This window comes from Labrus bergylta, chromosome 12 (genome assembly GCF_963930695.1).
Source record: "Labrus bergylta chromosome 12, fLabBer1.1, whole genome shotgun sequence".
Taxonomy (NCBI): domain Eukaryota; kingdom Metazoa; phylum Chordata; class Actinopteri; order Labriformes; family Labridae; genus Labrus; species Labrus bergylta.
The window spans coordinates 5,580,515-5,600,991 of NC_089206.1; the positions used below are offsets into that span (position 1 = coordinate 5,580,515).

The window sequence follows — 20,477 nt, forward strand, 5'->3', positions numbered from 1 at the left end:
ATATCTGGGGTTCATTCAGGCTTTCTGGTTTCATGCAGCTGGCCTAGTTCTACCCGGGATAGACGAACAGGAACGTCAATGCTACAAAGCTAACTTGCTCGGGAGTCGTCACTGCACCTCTCATTGTTAGAGTGGTCTGGATGGATAAAAAGTCAAACTGCAGGAAAAGGTTGAACCTGAGTCTGACAATTCATTATTCTTCTCTCCTGCCTGCACACCACTTCTCCAAAATCAACACCCCTGATGTTTTTTTCTCACTGAGGGAGATATCTAGTCTGGCGGCAGGTTTGATCGCTCCACCTCAGATGACCTGTCTGCTGGCTTTCGGTGAACTTTTGCCTGTCTGCTCCCTCTTCCTCCTCCTGAGTCCTGCCACGCCCCTGCCAGCTCTCCTCCCCTCCTCCTCCACATACGGGGTTTAGCTGCTGCTTCCCTGCACACTGCAAAACCACAGCACGTAAATCCTGAAGGAACGAGCAGCCTGAGTGTTTAACACATCTCCACCGAAAGACCCCAAAACCCTAAAACGCTAATTTGATGTCTGTGTGGTTCAATAAGTAATTCAAGTGTTGAAATTTAGTTTTCAATGAATGAGTGTATGAAGGCCCAAATTAATCTTCAAAATAGATGTGGCCATCCATGTGTTCATTAGCTACACATTCTCCGTTTCTCCTCCACAATTATCTACTTCTAAAGACACTTTAAACCTCACTAGACACTTGAACTGCACGAGAAAATGTGAGCGTGCAACATCACAAATTTTCTCTTTAAAACGATGAAGAAAACGCACATGACAAACAAATTACATACATTTCTAAAATTTCTGATATAACTAGATATTCGAATGCATAAAATAGCAATCTAAAGCATGTGCCCAATGTACAGAGGCTATAGACGGCCCGTGTTCAAATCCAGCCTGTGGTTCCTTTCCTGAATGTCATTCTTCTCTCCATCTTCCTTATTTCCAGCTCTATCCACTGTCCTGTCTCTCTAATAATGGGATAAAAAGCCCCCAAAAAATCTGTTTCCATGATCTTTTAGTCTCAAAGCTCAAATCAAGATAACCACGATGACATCACTAGTGTCACCAGACTCTTAAGAAACCACTCTGCTAAGCCTCAGAGGACATCACAGGGCTGCTTTCACTAGCTGAGTAGCGCTCCTTGTGATGGGGAAACTGATCTTAATGTGGAAAATTGGTGGAATGTGCCTTTAAGAAAAAAACACTCCCGTGAAAACAAAGTGCATCTGTCTCCTCAAACTGTTAGTCACACATTTTTCAGCCCATCCAGGAGCAGAACGAAACTTTTAGATATAATCAAATATTCCTTGTTCTGTTACAAATCCTGTATCAGACTGTTTGTGTAATGCTGGACCTTGAACAACACGTGCATATTTTCAGTCCCTCCCTTGGCGAGAATACATTAGTTCTGGCTCTACAACAACCAACGGTTCACAGGCAGTCTCTGAGCTGGGGATAACATTTCAGCTTGAATCTGAGCAGATGAAAAAGTGAACAAAGGACAAAAACAGAGAAATGTTCTTCTGCAGAAACGTTCAAATCAAACACGACTTCTGAAGCCAAGTATTACAGAAATTTTTTTGCCAGCTCTACTCATTGATTAGTCCAGGAAAAAGTCAGATTCGGTTTTCTTTAGAACATGACTTTTCTTTCCAAAATGAAGAAATGTTATGCCAATAGACAGATGAATACATTGACACATCACCTGTCTATCTACCTTATACATAGCTATAGCAAGCAGCCAGTCAGCTTAGCTCAAATTGGCAAGAAGAATCCTTTCAGAGGTTCAAAACTCAACAACCAGCAACTCTAAAGCCTCCTTTTGTCTTCAGATGAAACAAAGCTAGACATAGAGAGAAATAACCCACATAACGCTACAGCCATCAGTCCGCTAACTTAACTTAGCTGAAATAACAGAATGAAAGGCTCGCCTGCATTACGCCATCTAAGTTTCAAATTTCTCCAAACCGCACTTCAAAAGTGTATTTTTAAGTTTAAATAACCACATAAAGATATAACGTGTTAATTAATCTAACTTTAGAGGTGCAATAAACCAGATTTTGTTACTCAAAAAGATTCATGTTAGCTTCCCCCCCGGTTTTTTGGCTTATCCCTAAGCCATCAAGCTTCACCTTCATATTTATTGTAAAGACATTATATGACTAATCAAGATTCAAATATCGGAACACATACACAACACATACACAGACTGTACCAACAGTCCATCCAATGGTTGGTAAGATATTTGACATTTGGACTAAAGTGGTTGACCAACAATATGAAACAAAGATTTTTGCCATTTCTAAAACTGTTGAAAAGACAGATGGTTCAACTCTCTCAAACCCCTACACTTTATTCATAGCCAAAACTTAATGTACCAGCAGGTCTTTGACGCCTTGCTTTCTTACGCACACAGTCACATACAGGAGACGTTAGCTGCCAAAACCCTGAATCCTGAACGCGCGCTGACCCGGGAAGGGTGACCGGGACCCTGGGGAGCGAGCAGCTGCCCTCAGCCCCCGACTCACAGACAAGAAGTGAGTAAGCCTGCCAAAAGAAATAAAAAATGTCCACCCCCTCTTCGCTTTACAACCACAGAAATACTTGACCAAGTCAGAGAAAGGGACGCTGACCAACTGCAACAGCTGGAGTGGCCCTTTCCCGCTCTTTTTGACACCTCGCCCCTTCAACTGCGAAGCACTGATAAAGATCCAGAGTATTTAAATACTCAAAAACTCACTGGATGATAAAAAGACCTTTCCGACGTTGATGGGTCGGCTACTGCTGCTTTATTCTTAATAAAGACATCCACTTGTTTTCTTTCATGCCTTAAAATAATGAACCCTGTTTCCGTTTATAACTCGTCTGGCTCTTGGATTTGAGCAGCAGACAAACGGCAAAACGTCTGGATCGTCTATATTTAGCATGTACTCAGACAGATTGATTTAAGGGTTCATGATGTTATTAGCTGAATATTAAAGCAGAACTCCGTCGGCTTGAATCAAAAAATTGTGGACAGACACGAGTCAAAGCACATGCCTGAGACTCCATAATTACAGAAAACCAAAATGTACCCGTAATGTGGCAAAAAGTGCCTCTCCTGCTCCGTCTGCGGGGGCTTCTTTTTCTTTCCTATGTCAGCCTTTCCACTAATATTTCATAGCTTTAACTACAGGTCAGCTGTGGAACAGACTTCTTCTGCCACAGTATCGTCTTTCTTTCTCTAGTCAGACAGCTGGATACATTTCAATAAGAAGACCGTCCAATAAAAAGTGTTTGAAGAGAAGCTTCACTTATTACTGAGTCTGAAACACTTTCTCAAAACTGACAGTTGATCCTCTTCATTGACCTTTCAATGTGCACTAAACTGGTGATCGAATGAGTGCAACGCTGAAGAGGCAGCTTAAATAGAACATTTAATTTGGTGCCAAATTCAGAGAGATAAAACCAATCCATGCCAGGAAAAAGAACACGAACTCTACTGAAGTGAGCATCCACTCTGATGAATGATAATGCTCTGTTAACAGTGGCAGGAGCTATACAGCCGAGCAAAAATGGACATTAATGACTTCTACCAACGTATGTCGCAAAGAGATCTATAAAAAACTCGAAGATATTCATTCACAAATACTCTACGATGAGAGGAATTCTGTGAATCCAATTCTGTCAAGATAGTTGTAAGCTTGTATAGATTTTTTTTTTACTTTCGTCAAGTTTACATCAATTTGATTTCATCAATCAGTCAATCATTATTTGTATAGCGCCGATTCATAACAAGTGTTACCTCGAGACGCTTTACAAAAGAGCATACCATTGGGGTTTCTCATAGAAATCCTTGAACTAATTTTCAAATCTCACCTGATTTTAAAACTCGGGAGACCACAGACATGAGGACAGTTTCAACCGATTTTTAATATTAAAATCCTCTGAACACACACACTAGACGACTCGGCCACCCCAGGACACCACACACCTGCCTTTTGTAGCCTTTGTAGTACACCTTGTAACGATTTCACAGACACAAAATCTCACAGAAACTCATGTGATCAAATGTGACATCAGAGTAAAACACAAATATGGAGGACGATCGACACAATTTGCAGCGCGTGAGTTGTCAAAGTACGCAAAATAAGGTTAGTGACTCTCCTAACTCTGTTTGCTCTCATTGGCTGCTTTGGGTTTTCTGTCTGAGGCAAAAATACCAAACATGTTTGATAATCAAGATTCCAGATCTAGGAGGCATTGACTCGATCGGGAGCAGTAAAATAATCGTAGTAGCACAACACACTTGAGGATTCTTTGGACAAAAAAATTGGATACAAGTGGTTTGTTTCTTTTTCCACACATCGTTCATGTTTTTAAAAAGCTTCTGAGCTTTGTGGTCAGAGCTTTATTAGCTACTAATCCATCTTGAGTCTGTACTGAACACTACCACCACAAAACACAAGATAATACAGAGATCAACGAGTGAAGATACTCCGTCCAGATAAAAAAATCTACTGAGTATAAGATGATGTAGACTGACACAGAGGTTTCTAAAAACTGAACGCAGATGTCCATTTCAGCATACAGAATTTATGTGTGAATTGTTGGAGCAGCCATATGTTCCTCCCCTCGTGAACTTCCCGTTGGGAGCTCCGTTCTTGGAAGCTGAACTGGAATGCAGCAGAAAAAAAGGAAACAATGAAGGAGAACGCAGCCAGAGAGGAGTGTCCTGCCTACGCGACCTTGACTTGTTGTGGGGTCAACGCTGAAGTCATTCTGGAAATCCCATAAACAACCACTCCCACTATGATAATATCAACAGGAAGAAACAACAATCCTGCTTTCACTCTCACTGCATCCGTGTGAAAAGAAAATAAAAAAGCACTGCGGGTGTGATGCAACCATCTGTAACTGCACTTGACCTAAAATCACATTTAACTGTGTTTCTTCTTGAGCAATGGTTGGACGCAGTCTCAGAAGAGGTATGGGGGTCCTTTAGGTAAAATGATGTAAGTATAATAAGCAAAATGTACAGCAAATGTCACAAGTTCAAGTACTTGTTGGGTTATGCAATGCTCTGCTCAGTTTTTTTAAATTAATAAATCAAGTTTTTCAATTAATATTAGTGCTAAGGAAAGGTATATGTCTCATGAAACTGCTGTAGATGATAAACTGACATAGGTGAGCTGGTTAAAGCAATAGTATATTCCATAAGTCGCAATCGCTGCCACGTGACAACAAAGTTTCTCTTAAAGGTCCATTTTCCATGAGGTAAGAAAAACAGCCCTGTTTTCATTTTTGTAAAAATGCACTTTCCAGGTAATCCAAGCAGCAAAGATTTTAATAGTTATTTAGCCTAATAAGTACAGGAATTTTCTAAACCCCCCCAAAAAACATTCTTAATCCTGCAGTTGGTCAGAAAAACAGCAACTGAACAGGTTTTGAAAAGTAGGTGTACAAAAAATGCATTTTGAAAAGTAAAAAGTTTTCAGAAAAATAAAAGGAAAAAGAATTAAAGGTATAAAGTCACTTTAGAATACGGGAGTGCCTGAAAAACAAACTAATATGGTCAACACATCCTTATGTTCACTCACTAACTAACACAGAAAACAAAGTAGAGCTGATACTCTTGAAAATGTTAGTTTTGTTTGAATATGTGCTGCAAGAAATCAAACTTTGGGTTGGAAAATGTCCACTAACTTTGAAAACCACCAAGTCCAGGAGAGGTGGAGGAAAAAAAAAAGATTTTTGAGATTCACAACTAAGTAGAATGCCAAATGGATCATGAAGAAATTCAACAAGTCTCACAGATGACTGGATTAGATCCTGAAGTATGAACTAATTCCTAAATAGATTTTGGATCCATGAATCCAGAATAGTTTTGAATCGAAAATAGATTCTGAATTGAATCGTGACCCAAAGAATCGAAATCGAATCAAATTGTGAGACCCAAAGATTCCCAGCCCTAATGTCCAGTCTCCAGTCCAGGGTGAAACTAACTGTAGTGGAAGCAGACATGGGTGATAGAAACACAGACAGCGTGAGACCGGGGAAACACAACTTTAGCCATTTTGATGCTTAGAAACTCTCTGCTTGGATCTGCAATGGAAGTCATCCTTCAGCCGAACTGTAGTGAAACTTAAAGAAATGTCAGGTTGGAGTTAATGGACTTTATCCTCTGGGGACCATGAACATCAGCAGCACTGATCTTCATGGTAATTCATCCAAAAGTCGCTGTGACATTTCACAAACAGATATTTATGTTAACCTTCTACTGGTGCTGAATGGAAAGTCAGAAGATGACCCAAAGCCGTTTGGATTCATCCTCTGGGGACCATGAATGTCTACAGATTTCATATTTAATGGTTTTCTTACATTTTTCAGTCCGGATGAAAGTGATGCCTTGACTTTGCTTGGCTGCATTCCAGCAGTCTTTGGCTGGAGTCTAGATTGCTTCTTGTTGTTAGTGTTTAACAATCAGGACCGGGAGAGGACCTCTTAGGCTACACAATTGACAAATTTGGCACTCAGTTGGGAAAAGGTCCATAATATCTGCTGCAATTAGGCTTTTTGACAAACCAGCTGGATGTAGCCACCATGCATAATACAATGCCAGCTCCTTCCATCCCCCCATCAGCTATTTGTGGTGGTGGTGGTGGTGGGGTTGGGGGGGGGGGGGGGGGGGGGTGGGGGAGGGGGGTCGCACAATTAGGCCACCACAGCCCACGGGGAAATGGCACTTCAGACTGGGAGCCAACAAAGACTGTATGTAGAGGAAATGTGACACAGATTAACCCTTTCAGCACAACAACAGCAGCATTTAAAGCACGCCTCTGACAGGTCCACCAGGGGCTTCCTGTGCACCATCACAAGGGAAACAGATATGAATGGACAGTCTCAACTTGTGTGTTTATTATTAAATAGGATGCAAGAGGATGTGTTCGGCGTCACAGCAAGTATTGTAAGAGTGGGTGGGTAGAGGGATGATGTTGATGTTGAGAATTTCAGGGGAAGAGAGAGAGGCCTCGTCTGGCTGTGCAGGTTTATGTTAAGTCAGGGTGGTCCGAGATGACTACAACACACAGAAACGTCAGGCAAGATATTCTGGACGTTCTTAAGAAAGAACACACACACACACACACACACACACACACAGAAGAGGATCCAGAAGAGGCCTAGACTGTGAGAACCGGTCTGGACAATGTCCCATTGAAGTGAGGAAGACAATAAAGCCCACAGACGTGGTGCTTTTTTTTTTCCGGGGTGCAGAAAAGAGCGCCAATCCGACATTGTTACACCCTGACATTTTGTTGAAATAGCTGAATTCCCCTCCGTGAAAATCCTCCCGCACACACAGGGATGATGTGTCCGGCGGGTGGTGGGGCTGAGCTGGGAGTCTTTCTCTGCATTTTTGTGGGCTAAACACGCAGCTTGGCTTGCACTAGAAAGGCATACCAGACGTGTGAAGCATTCAGCTCCTTCCTGTCTGAAGCTTGAGAGACGTTTGTGCACAGGAACAACACGGCGGCTTCAACATGAATTATGCTGAAACATCCCTTTTTTATTCCAAAGAGGCTTGAAGCATGAAGACTTCAAGTGGATGTCTGCTGCTTTACATTTAATCCAGAGATTAAAACATCTCTTGGAGGAAACACCTCGAAAAACAGATTCACTGTTTAGTTTAGCTTCTGGACTGAAGCTTGAGTTTATATATATGTCATAGCCCCTTCCACATGTGGACTCTGGGTGATCTATACCATTGGTTCCCAAAACGGAGCCACCAAGACGGGGGTTGTGAGATGTCTGCCAATAGCACTACTTCAATTTTTAACCTTTAAAAGAGTATAAAGTACTCACGCCCTCGCAGAAAACCTTTCAGACTATTATCTTCTGCATTCAGACATCGGCTGGCTCAGACATTTCACCCGCCTTGTACTAGGGGGGTGTACAAGGCATGTCGCAGATTTGGACACTTGTGTTCTTACATGCAGCCATCCCTGATCATTTCTGAAGATTTTCCAGGAGTACAGCTCATGTGTGAAAAGGTCACAGTGTTAGATCAGCAACAAAAAAAAAAATGAGAGAACGGGAAAAGGTGATAGATCCTGTCACTTCCTTCCCAGGTGTTTCCTCTGGTCTGACGTCACTCTCTGGCTCCCCTCCACGACCTACGACCCCTCTCCCATCGGTCCATCAACCCTGAATGTTGATATAACTCGTGTGTCGGCCAAACCAGGAACTAACCGGACCCTGACAGCGTCATAAAGGACACGCAACATGGAGAAGAGGACCAGGGAGGATCCAGGAAAAACATCCAAAAAGCCAAAGGATGACATTTCTGTTGCGTTAGCCTCGGGTTTGAAGCTCTACATGTGGGAAAAATGAAAAGACAATAACAGCCTTTCTTTGCTAATTTTCCTTTGTGAAACCTACAAATTATGTAAGAGACAATCCAACTTTGTGCGACAACATCAACTGTGACAACTGATGTGTGCCAAACAATGAAGCTAAGCATGGAGCAGCTGAAGCATGGCACTGAAAACGACTCTCTGGAGAGCTTCAGCGTCGACACATCTGCCAGATTCAGAGCGAGGAAAGAAAACAGCTAAATTATACCGTTCTGTGAGAAAAAATGAAGCCTAGTCACGGATCATTTGGTCTTCTCACCAAACCACACTCTCCGGAGAGAACCACAACAAACATCCACAAACAACAGCGAGAGAAAGAGTGAAGAGGAATGCTAAAGTCCTGCTGATCTGTGAATTCAGAATTTTGAGCCGCTGCCGAATCAATATGAATGTCCTCATAACGCGTGATGACGGCGGAGCCTTTTTACGGCGCTGTAGCAGAACTGAATATTGAGAATTTTACATCAAAGTATACCTCATGAGATTTGCTGACTAAGCTCGTTGGATATAAAAGGTCCTGTCAGTCAGCTAAGTGAATAAAGAGCTTAATGCTGACGCTAATGTCATAAAATTGAAGAAAATCTCAAAACCATCACATCTGAAAAGCAGGAACTCTGCGGTTCATAAAATAACTGTCAATCATTTCAGCACTTCTAAAAATACTTCCTGGTACAACTATTCAAAAACCACTAGACCACATGTTTCTTCACTTTTTTAAATCGTTGGATGAAAGAAGTCAATGATCTGTCTTCTTCTTGTGGTCAGCAGTCCTTTCTGTTTTATTGTCTCTGGAGCATCTTTAAGGGTGTTTTAAGGTTAATGTTTGTGACTCAGGGCTGGGTGTCATAAATGTGAGAGTCAGCGACTTCCTCACACGCATCGTCTCTCTGGGGTTTTAGCCTTTACCCCCGCGCCTGCTTTCAATATTCAAGCGGACTGACGCATTTCCTGGCCTGTCCCAAGACCCGGTTCTGGCCCAGTGTCGACCAGAAGCCTGCCCCCGCACCCAGAGGAAGGCAGGGAGGACGGAAAAGGGGAAGAGAGAGGGAGTGCGAGGAACTAATCAAAAACAGATGCTTGTACACGTGTGATTCAGCGTTTCAGAGCGGAGCAGAGACGGAGCGAAGAGCCTGTGGAGTCCGACGATTTCTCTCTTCATCTCGTCTTCAAATGTTTATGACGCTTGACCAAAAAAGTAACGCCGAGAACATATCTGCATGGTCAGAAATCCCCGCTCCTGTCGATAACTTCATCCGTTTTCTTGACCCTTGGGGACGTAAAGGTATAGAGCACGTCCTGATGTTAACACACCTGGAAAATACAGAGGCACTTTCCCCTCCAGATATTGTAGCTTTTCCGAGCAGCCGGGTCATCAGGGGAGACGTTTCAGAGACACGACATTAAACAGAACAATCTGTTCGTCATAACTCCCGTTTCCAGACTTTTTTTTTTTTTTTTTACATTTGTCCTAGATTGTTTTTATTTATCCGGAATGAGACCAAATTGGGTCATTGTGTCGGCTGTTTTGTGAGTCAGCTGACAAATCACGCACAGCCACAACTGAGAACTCCAAACCCCCGAACCTAACAAGAGGCGGACATTTCTCACATGCTGCCCTTGACTGGAGGGCAAATCTCCTTCAGTTGAGTTGTAATTACAGCTGAGAGGTTGGCCACGAGATTGGAGAGATGCGGTCGTTATCTGCTAAGAAAATTGGGAATTCTTTCCAATTAGCGTTTTACCTTGAATATGAAAAGTCTGCCTGCAAAAAAAAACAGTCCGTGCCAAACACAATGGCAACCCCTGACAAGAAAATGTCTAAATATTTGTTTTTCATCATGTCAGACTCAAAGGATCTTGATTCAAATTGCAGTTTTTCTCTATACATCTGTGCTAAGCTAAGCTAACAGACTGTATCTTCGCCTTTTTAGCCATATTACACAGAAATTTCTCGAATTTGACCAACAAAAAGTTTGGGATCAGAGCAGAAATAGAGAGAACTGCACAGCTGTCTGTTTGCATTATGCCAGCCTCTTGTGCAGTAGCCTACATCTGACAGCTCTGCTTTACTGTACGTATAATCCATCAGGAACATTAGTATGACTATTTACATTAACTCAGAATTACATCCATTTTTCAAAAGGCATGACCAGCAGACATTCCAGGAAGTCACGTTGCAGCTGAGGCTTAACTCCCTCCGCTCAGGGTCAGGAAGGGTTGAGGGTGAACAGATGATGATGATCAAAATATGAGAGATTCCAGCGACCTGTTGTTAGCTAAACTTTGGTACACACATTTTAAAAATTTCCCACATGTTTCTTAGATTTTTCTCTCCTTGCTATCGTGGGAGAAAAACGCACCATCAGTCCTGTCTCTGCAGAAAATTGGAGCCCTTCTCTTGCATATCAACGGGAAAAGTGGATTTAGCCTCCCAAACGGTACAAGAAATCTGATAGCCACAGCCAAACAAAATTGAGATCAGATGTTCCCTCTCCATTACCATAATCCAATCTGCAAGGGAAAACAAATTCTGGGTCTTGTGCAATTTTTATTCGGCCACGCTGTGAAGTTAAAAAACCAACAGTCTGGAGTTATCAGCGTTTAAGATCTACTCAGTGTGTGCGCAGAATCTGCACTCGCTGGCCCGAAATCTTGTTTTCTAACTCCCCTGCCTCGCATTAGTCATTGCTGGTCTCATTCATCCTGGGCTGTGATAGGAATACTAATGCCAATTCACTCAACTCATTCATCATTTAAGGCTCAGTATGTTGCCATAGTGCTGATTCAATGTCTGCAGCGCAGCATGCGCAACCTGTGGCAACACCGGATGGCTGCTCGGAAAAGACAGACAAGAGGAAGTGGTTATTAGATCCCAACACTCTTAATAAACCGATCACACTCTTGCCCGTTGTGCGTAGGCTGGTTTCAAGGTCTTTCACATCTCTCAGGATGTTGGACTGAGGCAGATTAGCAGAGTGTTCAGTGTAACGCACACAAGCTTTTTGTGAGTCTTTGTGTGTGAAACGGGAGGGAAAGCCAGGACTCATGCAGGGGGACCCGTCCCTTAACACAAAAGGCTCAGATGACATCATTTCTGCGTCCTGAATCGTTTCAGGATTAATCTCCATTTACACAAATCATCAATTAACTTCCCGGATATAGACACATTATAATGCCTTCCGCATTGCCGTACAAAGTCATTAAAAAGGTCAATGACCTCATTGGGAAGACGGCATGAACATTTTTTTGCATTATAGGTTGCAGACGCGACTATTTTTGCTTTTCTAACGGAGTCTTTTGAACATCATGGAGCACATCATGGGAGTTCCACATGACCGGGCCATGATTGATCAGGAAAGTTAAGTAAGTCACTGTGTCCGTGGTAAAAATCTAGAAGTTTCTGGAAACAATAATTAGACTTTTATATGATGATCTGTTAGCTGTGTCGAGCCTGGGTTCAAACTTCTTACATTTTTAAAACATCCTTTACACAAGTATGCATTTTGTCACTCTTAACAAGCAAGAACAAAACTATGAACGACCTGCATACATATAGATTAGTATCACTGTAGTCGGAAAAACAACAAAAACAACTCTTGATTTAACAGTTTGACAAAAACCTCCATGAAGAAAACAATGTACTTCAGCTTTGTTCTATCAAACTGCACTTGTACATTCCTTCTAATACTCTACAATGATCATCTATAAGCATCAACCCTCCGGACACTTCTCTGCATGCTTTGGCGCCTGGTGAGCTCAGAAGCTCCGATCGGTGAAAGCCCGTCATCTGGTCTCATTTTTAAAAGATGAAAGCTTTTTTTTTTTTTTTCCAGCTAATGGTGCTGAGCCACCTCAGTAGGAGGGCAACAACGATGTGATTAAGAAATCATATTGCTTTCTGCATCATTAGATCTTTTTGCAGCCCCTCACATCAGGATGACACCAATTGGGGACGTTAAGCCTCCAGGTGTGACACCTTGCCGTTCCGGGATTTGAGCGGGAGAATGTGGGCCAATCCCTGATTAAGACACACTGCCTGCTGCTTTAATCCCTGTCACTTTCATTACCTGGAGCCGTTAGCGCTCGTGCTGCTAGCGCTCGGGCTCGCAGCTCGGTAATGGTGCAAAACGGCCGCAGGCCAGCGCCACTAGGCTTTCTGGGTCATTAAATCAAGAACGCGGATGAAAAATTAAAATAGCAGAATAAACTCATAAGGGTGGAGGAGATGAGTAGAGCATGAGTTTAATGCACCTAAAGCACTGAAGCAGAGGTCATTAAATTGATGCCAAACAGGACAAAAGCATACTGGATAATATCTTGTTTTAGGTTCAGAGCTTAATTATTTCCACAGTGTATGAGGGCCACCATCGGTATATAAATAAATAAATGAAATGAGGTAGCAGGGGAGTTACTACTCCAAAAACGGACATTCTTCACTGCAAAAACTCACATCTAAGCAAGTGTATTTGTCTAATTTAAAAAAAGTTACAAAATATATCAGTCTCACGTGGACAGGTTCAAATAAAAATCTATTTTCAAGATAAAAAACACCAAAAATAACGCCTGCATGGCTTGTGGTAGGTAAAAATAATTGGATGAAGATAGGCCCGCGCACAAAGGTCTTCTTCAGGTAATAAAAATTACATCCAAAACTACATTACATTCATCCATCCATCTGTTATTGCTAAATTCAAGCTGTCCACAATGGAAATGTCCATAAATAAAACAGAGAAAATGAAAGGATATATAGGTACAAAATGTTGTCAGGATGAGTCCAAATGTTGCAGAAATGGACCCCAACGTTCTTCCCATTTAAGTAACCCTAACCCTAAATTATTAGTGGGCAATTCCTCCAAGCAGATAACTGAAACCAGTTAATTCAATACAGAACACGATGCTGCATACTTGCTTATATTATCCCTGCACCTACAGAGTTATCATTTGGATTTGGACCAATCAATAGGGTAGAGGTAAGTGGCCATGTTTTCACACCATCTGAATGAATTCACATTAAACTGGAGCTAGCTATCAGAAATTGTTTTCATTTACGTTTAGGTATTCATAAGTGATTATTTCAAAGTTGCTCCTGCTTCTGGAGAGAGATGGAACAGAGACCAGCTGAAAATCAATGAACTGGTCAAAGTCAGAGTGATGGGAGGAGCAGCCCTGAACAGAAGGACCACTGACACAGATTTGAAGTTGGAGAAGGAGGTCAGTCTGAAATAGAGCAGATGTAACGAGACCACACAGTCGCTAGAAGAAATCCCTTCCAGCTCCATGCAGCTGGAGAGGCAGATCTTCCAGAAACACAAGAAAAAAACATCCTCCAACGGCTGAAAAATTATTTTATTTTTTTACAACTATGAACTGAGATGAACCGGATGCCTGGAATTCAGCACAACTCCTCTGAACATTAATAAGGGCCATCTCGTACCAAAACGACTTCAACATTAGGAGTGTTTGAAGGCCTTCTTTGGCAATAAGTTCCTCTGAGTGAATGTGTATAAAATATGAAGTCAGTTGATGTAATCCTGCAATAAATTCTTTTCCCACAGAGACAGAAACAGATGGTAGAACATCACAATCCAGAAGGCGCAACAAGCCAGGTACTTTCCAGGTCATTCACTAATAAAGAGCACGCTAAAAGGAGCTCAAACTGTCGCCCCGGTTTGGACAATTTTAGAGCTTTTTAAATTCATTATTCATGACTGAGATTTGAACTTGATCAGAGCTTTTCAGCTGTTTGTTGTATTTCTGCATTATATATTCGTGGATTTAGCTAAAATGATCCTGGTTCTTGAAGGTTGGTTGGACAGTGGAAACACGTTTGAAGATGCTGCCTCTTTGTTTATGACATAAGACAAGAAATTTGAAATCGTTCTCAAAATGTGCAGACCAAACCATCAAGTCATAGCCAACAGTTTCATTGAGAATGAAACACTCATATAGTCGTAGCCCTTTGAGTTTCCATTTATTAAGTCATTTATTATTGACCTTCAGATGAATGACATCATCCTGTTGTTTTGATGGTCCAATTTTCTCTGCGTGATCTCATCTGCTCTGAGATTTTAGTCCTCAGAACTTATGAAATTTCCTATTGACTCAAATTTCCACCAAACAGACGTATTAAATCCATCTCTAACAAAGCGAGACATCACATTAGATGCTCTAAATTCCACCATACCAGTCATCTGTTGGAATTTGACACCGAACCCCCCCCCCCCCCGCCTGGTTCTCTCACAGACAACACCAGCAGCGAGTCCCACAGGTCAGTGGCCTTGGATTCCCCGACCTGTCAAGCTTTCTCTGCTCTATATGAGTCAATGAGAGACACATCATCACCATGAAGTCCGCCTCGCCCAACTTTCCGCCTCCAGCTGTTCACATGAGAAGAGAGGAAGTATCATCAGGGCTCTTTCTCTCTCTCTGCCCCGGGGGCCTTTCAGACACACTGAGAAGAATCCATCTCTAAGAGGAAGCAAGACGCTCTCTGGACAATAAACATATTCTGAAGAAGGACGGTTTGGACAAATGAACGGTCCATCAAACAGCAAATACAACACAGGAGAAATTTCCTCTAAAGCAAGAGTTTAAAGGCATTCAAAGTGACTCAGGGTCCTTTTAAAACAAGACATCCTAAAGTGCATCCTAACCGGCCAACACAGAAGCAACTCCTAAATTAAACAGGTTAAATCCTAACCTTATAATTTATGGTCTGGGAGAAATTCTAAAATCTTTCAAGCACAAAAAGACGTTTTTTTATTCAAAGGAAAATGTGGATACTCAGTAAGTCAATCCCTCTTATGATCCCTGTTCCCAACCATTTCAAAAAGCAGACCTCATACTGGTTGTGAGGTCCCTCAGTATCATCGTCTGTGCGTGAGTGTGACCCTCAGATTAACACGTCAGCGTGGAGAAAAAAAAAAAAAAAAGCTCAAACGTCAATGTTGTGCCGGAGCAAACACAAACACACCAGTTCCTGCGGGCCGTGTTACCATCACACACACAGCGCTTTTCTCAAAAACAGATGTGGAGAGATGCATCACTGGCTGCAATCTCACATCTTGTCCGAGTCTTAAGTATCCATAGAGATCAAAACACAGAACAGTTTGTCCAAGAGATCCACAGACCTTAAACTGGACTGCTGACTCATCGTGATGTTGGCAAGTGCAGAAGAACTTTTCCCGTGTTGTGTTTATGTCCCATGGCTTGTGTTTAACACGCAGAGAAGCCTGGGACATGTGAGATAACTGCAGGACTGAGTTCCTGTCTTGATTTTTACATGGGAAGCAGAGAGTGTAATGCTCAAGCTTCATAAAGAAAAAGCCTGGATTTTTCTTGCACTCTGTGCCTGTCGCTTTCCTCCCAGTCATCCACCTCCAGGGTTGTTGCATAACACCACCCAGCGCTGCTTTTAGCCCCCACAAAGGAGGCATCTGAACGCTCTGTGAAAAACACTGTTAGAGGCCTCGCTGGCTGCAAGAACATGCATTTACTCTGCCTCTTTCAGCGTCTTCTCCGGTCACTTCAACACCCCCGCGAGACTCAACACAAAGTGGAGGAAAGCTTGCACTGACTGACCGTGAACCTCCCTCTGCAAGGATCTGCAACTTTTCCTAGAACTGATCAATCTTTTTAGTCATTTTTCAAGCAGATATATCAAACAGTTTCCTAGTCCATCTTCTTAAATTAAAGGATATGCAGCTTCTTTTGTAAATAGGATAGTATTATAGATAGATAATACTGCATCTCACTGCATCTTAATCTGTATATTATTAGTATAGCATGCTCACTGCACCTTAATCTGTATATTATAATCCTAAGAACACACTTATTTTGTAACATTACTTATTTATAGCATTTATTTATATTTATTGCATCCCATTAATCCAGCCATCCAGATATATCTCATAATTCACTTTTTTTGTCTACATCTGTAAATTTTGCAATTACTGTACATAGCACAGAATTACTGTACATAGCACAGACTTTTGCACTTTCTGCTTATTTGCACTTCTGGTGAGATGCCAAACCTCATTTCGTTACTCTATACTTGTATATGTGTAATGACAATAAAGTTGAATCTCATCTCATCTCATCTCAGATAGAGGCAGCAGTAGCTCAGTCTGTAGGGACTTGGGTTGGGAATCGGAGGGTCGCCGATTCAAGTCCCAGCATGGACCAAGTTCGGATATTGGTCTGGTAGCTGGAGAGGTGCCTGAGCACTGCCGAGGTGCAAGGCATCAAACCCCAAAAGCAGCCCCCTCACTCTGAGACCTCTCCCATTAATGCATGTCCATAGGATCCTGTTTGTGCATGTTTGTGTAGCATATTCATTAAACAGAGTGTAAAACTGAATTTCCCCTCGCGGGATTAATAAAGGATCAATTATTATTAATGCCTCTGGTTTTTTGAGAGCGAGAAAGACAAAAGAGGCAATTCAACAAAGTCTTTTGAACATGCAGTTCAAAGAAGTCCAATTATTGTGACAGGGCGACGAAAATTGGACTATTAAAATACATGTTAGCAACTGAATGGAATGTACTCCTGCTCCTGTATACACCTCGATTTTGGCCCAAACTGTATCTGAGCCAGGCTTTGATCCGGAAGATGAAAAGCATAAATTCAAAGCATAGCAGACAGTCGCATTGTACAGAAATATCTGTTCAGTATATGACGAGGAGGATGAGGATGAGGAGGAGGAGGCATGTTTTCATTCCACATTCACAGCTCCAGTCCGTTAAAAAAAAAAATCACTTTATCAAACTGTTCAAAGCAACTATCACAGCGAGGCCTCTCAGAGCTCTAAATAATGAGCCGGGTCACTCTTTGGCAATGCAGTCCGTCTTTCTGTGGCCTCGCTGTTAAGCACATGAGACAAGGAAGGGAGCTGGCTAGGTGAAAAAACTGTTAAGTCAGCGCTTCCTGACATGTCTCCTGTCTCCAGATGTCTGTCATTAAGGTGCTGCTGCCAAGTCGGGGGAAGTCTTTGATTTGGGAACAGAGATCTTTATCTCCAGCAGGAGAAAGCAAAAACAAGTTCAGTGACAGAAAGCGAGTTTGAAAGTTGCAACAAAGGATTACTGTCAGTGCCGATAAACCGGTGAGTTATTCTCCCAATTAAAGAAATCTTTCAACCGTGCAATTTGAGAAAATGAGGAAAAGCTTTCTTTTCTAAAAATAACTCCATTAACTTCTCACATTACTAAAAATACGAAGTGATCATTTTTTTGTGTGCACTGCAAGTCAGAGGCGTTGCAGCTCAAGCATATTTCCTTTATTACTGAAAAAACATAAAACTACCCCCTTATCAAACCTTTAATACGGTCCTATCACAGCTGTTTTGTGCTTTTTATTTCCAGGGGAGTTCTAAAGTATCTGCATGGCAAATTACAGAAAATGTCATTCACAGTTAATGTCCTAGAAACTCAGCTGATCTCTCCTCAAACTAACATGCTGAATGCATGATTTGTAATGGGAGTTTCTGCAGGTTTACTTGAGTAAAGGAATCTCCTGACGTGTGTATTTTTAACTCCACCTCACAGCCTGGGAGGCTCTGGACTCTTTTGGGAGCAGAGGACCATGGGCAGGTTCAGATGTGGGTGTAGAAAAATTCCTGCCTTATTTATGTAACCTTTGGAGCACCACGGTCAAGGGGGGGGGGGGGGGGGGGGCTTTGGTGCAGGCTGTGTGGGGAAGCCTTCAGTTTCCTCTGATCCAACAATTACTGCCACTATTCAAACTGCAGCGCACACACACTGATGTTGACGGACGGTAATGAATAAAGTCAGGCGTTTTATTACAGTGATCTCCTCAGCCTCCGTTAACTATTTGAGTGTGTGCTGATAAATTCACAAAGGGAGGGGAGGGGGATGCATGCAAGGAAATGTCTGATAATCTGATAGCATATGATTTAGATCCAGCTCAGCCCATGTGACAGCTCATATGGCCGCATTGCTCATCACCACGCTCAGACTTTGAGTGTCTGTTAGGATGACTCAAAAATCTGACTGCCACAAACACAACTGAGGTTTAAGCAAAAACGTGACAAACCATTCAGTCCCAGAATGCATCGTACAAAGCGGACACATGGAGAAGTCGTGTATGCATTCAGTGCAAAGAAGTAATAAAAGGATATAACCCTGAACATTGGAGAAATTGTGCATGAGAAATGTGGCGATCAACAGTTCACTGAGCAGGATAGAGTTTCATGCTCTTCTTACCTAAAGCGGGGGGAATCCTTAATACATTCTTCAAAATCCACCGTCATCTTGGGCTGGAGTCAAGTTATCAACGAGTTTAAAATACGGACTTCATGTCCCGGTTTTGAGTTTGTTTTTTGTTTTTTTTTAAAGCGCAGATGTAACGTTTAAGTATCCGATTCAGCGTTTCCTCCGTCTGTCTCTCCTGCTCCTCCTGCAGCGGCTCATTCACTCCCTCAGTCCCGCTCTGAAGCTCCGGGAGCTGCTTCACTCAGTACAGGACCGTGTGCTGCGTTCAGGGTCTCCCGCTTAGCTCGGATTTATCAGTAGCCCACTCCGACGCTCCGACTTGTTTTCTTTATAAGCTTCATTTAGTGGGAAATTAGGGAAAGAGTCACATGAAGTGATACATGATAAGTACGAAACGGGAAAAATATTCTGTCTCTATGCTGCTTATTCCACAACATGTTATGGGAACATTGTAAACTATTTTAATGTTTCTTTTTTCTTAGTCATGATGCTTTTGATGTCATGTGTGAACCACTGTGACTTGACTTCACTAAACGGATTTTACTGCCCTATATTGGTTTCTCTGAAGATGAAATATTAGACATCACCACCTCTTTGGTTTGAACCATAGACTGTATAAACATGGGCATAGTCTCAATGACATCACCCAATGGTTTCTGAAGAGGACTTTGAAGCCAGTCGATGGCAGTCGCCATATTGGAAATGCTGTCTCAAACTAACTTTTGGTCAACCTAGTATCGGCCCTTTGTGAATGTGGTGTGATGGTGACTTTCTGGTCTCTTGGAGCCAGCCTCAAGCAGACACTTGACGAACTGCAATTTTTTAGCACTTCCGCATTGGCTTTATATTTGAACACCTGAGGTTGGCGCTTGGTTAAGACACAACTCACCACATAGCTGAAGTTGAAAAGTAGCCAGCTGGCTTTCACTGACACAAATTGATTAATGGGGGTGACACTTACAATAAATAATTTGAATAAAGCTAATAAACTTAGGATTGAAATGAAAGGCACATTGTAGATGTATTGAACATGATGCACTTTGCCATTTAAAATTAAAGTTGTTAATGTGTGTAAGTCAGAAAGTACCGTAAATAGATGTTACATTTTTATAACAATGACACTGCATACTGTATAATAGGAGGCACATTATTCCATCACCTTTCAACATTAATGTTTCTTTATTTAACGGCCACTAAAAGAAGTAGAACAAAAGAAAAAAGAACAATGCAATACAGGAATACTCTTTTTTAAAAGTCAGAGTGCTCAAAGTCTTGGTTGTATTTGACTGCAGATGATGAAACAAATAAAAGTGATATAACAGGTCAAATAAATCTGTATTAAAGGCAGATGTATAAAGCATCATAAAATGAATTACTGCAGTGAAGTAAACATATCTCAAGACTATACTTAAGTACACTTTTTCCAGAATTAGGGTCGTTTTGCAAACAACTTGTAACACTAGTGATATGCCTGACAACCCTTGAACGCAACACGAGCTCAGCCCTCTGCATGAGAATGAGTAAGACGCTGACGTCACGATTCAGCTCATTTGAATGAATACAACCTGATTTTTCCCAGCAGTAATCTCAGATGCTGTCTGTGGAAATGAATTGATCATTTTAATTTATTCAATTTGTGGAAAAACTGGAAAAATATATGAAGGACCGAAAGAAGTTTAAAGTTGGGACAGTCAAAAGTAAACTCAGGCTGATTCTCTTTAACTGCTTTTTTATATTGCTATGGAGACAAAATAATAGAAAAAATAAAATTAATTATAAATATAATTCAGTGCAATTCAGTACAAATAATCAAAGTACTTTATACCCTGT

General features: G+C 41.8%; 1 protein-coding gene across 2 annotated transcripts in view; it reads right to left on the reverse strand.

The window, feature by feature from the left end:
* acap3a (ArfGAP with coiled-coil, ankyrin repeat and PH domains 3a) overlaps positions 1-18,866 on the reverse strand; it is a 73,306-nt gene extending 54,440 nt beyond the window's left edge. For both annotated transcript variants that reach the window (XM_020651348.3, XM_065961097.1), the window contains exon 1: positions 18,639-18,866. In XM_020651348.3, the coding sequence (XP_020507004.1) occupies positions 18,639-18,685 (47 nt within the window). In that variant the 5' untranslated portion in view covers positions 18,686-18,866. The remainder of the gene's footprint in view (positions 1-18,638) is intronic.
* Positions 18,867-20,477: the final 1,611 nt, after the last annotated feature.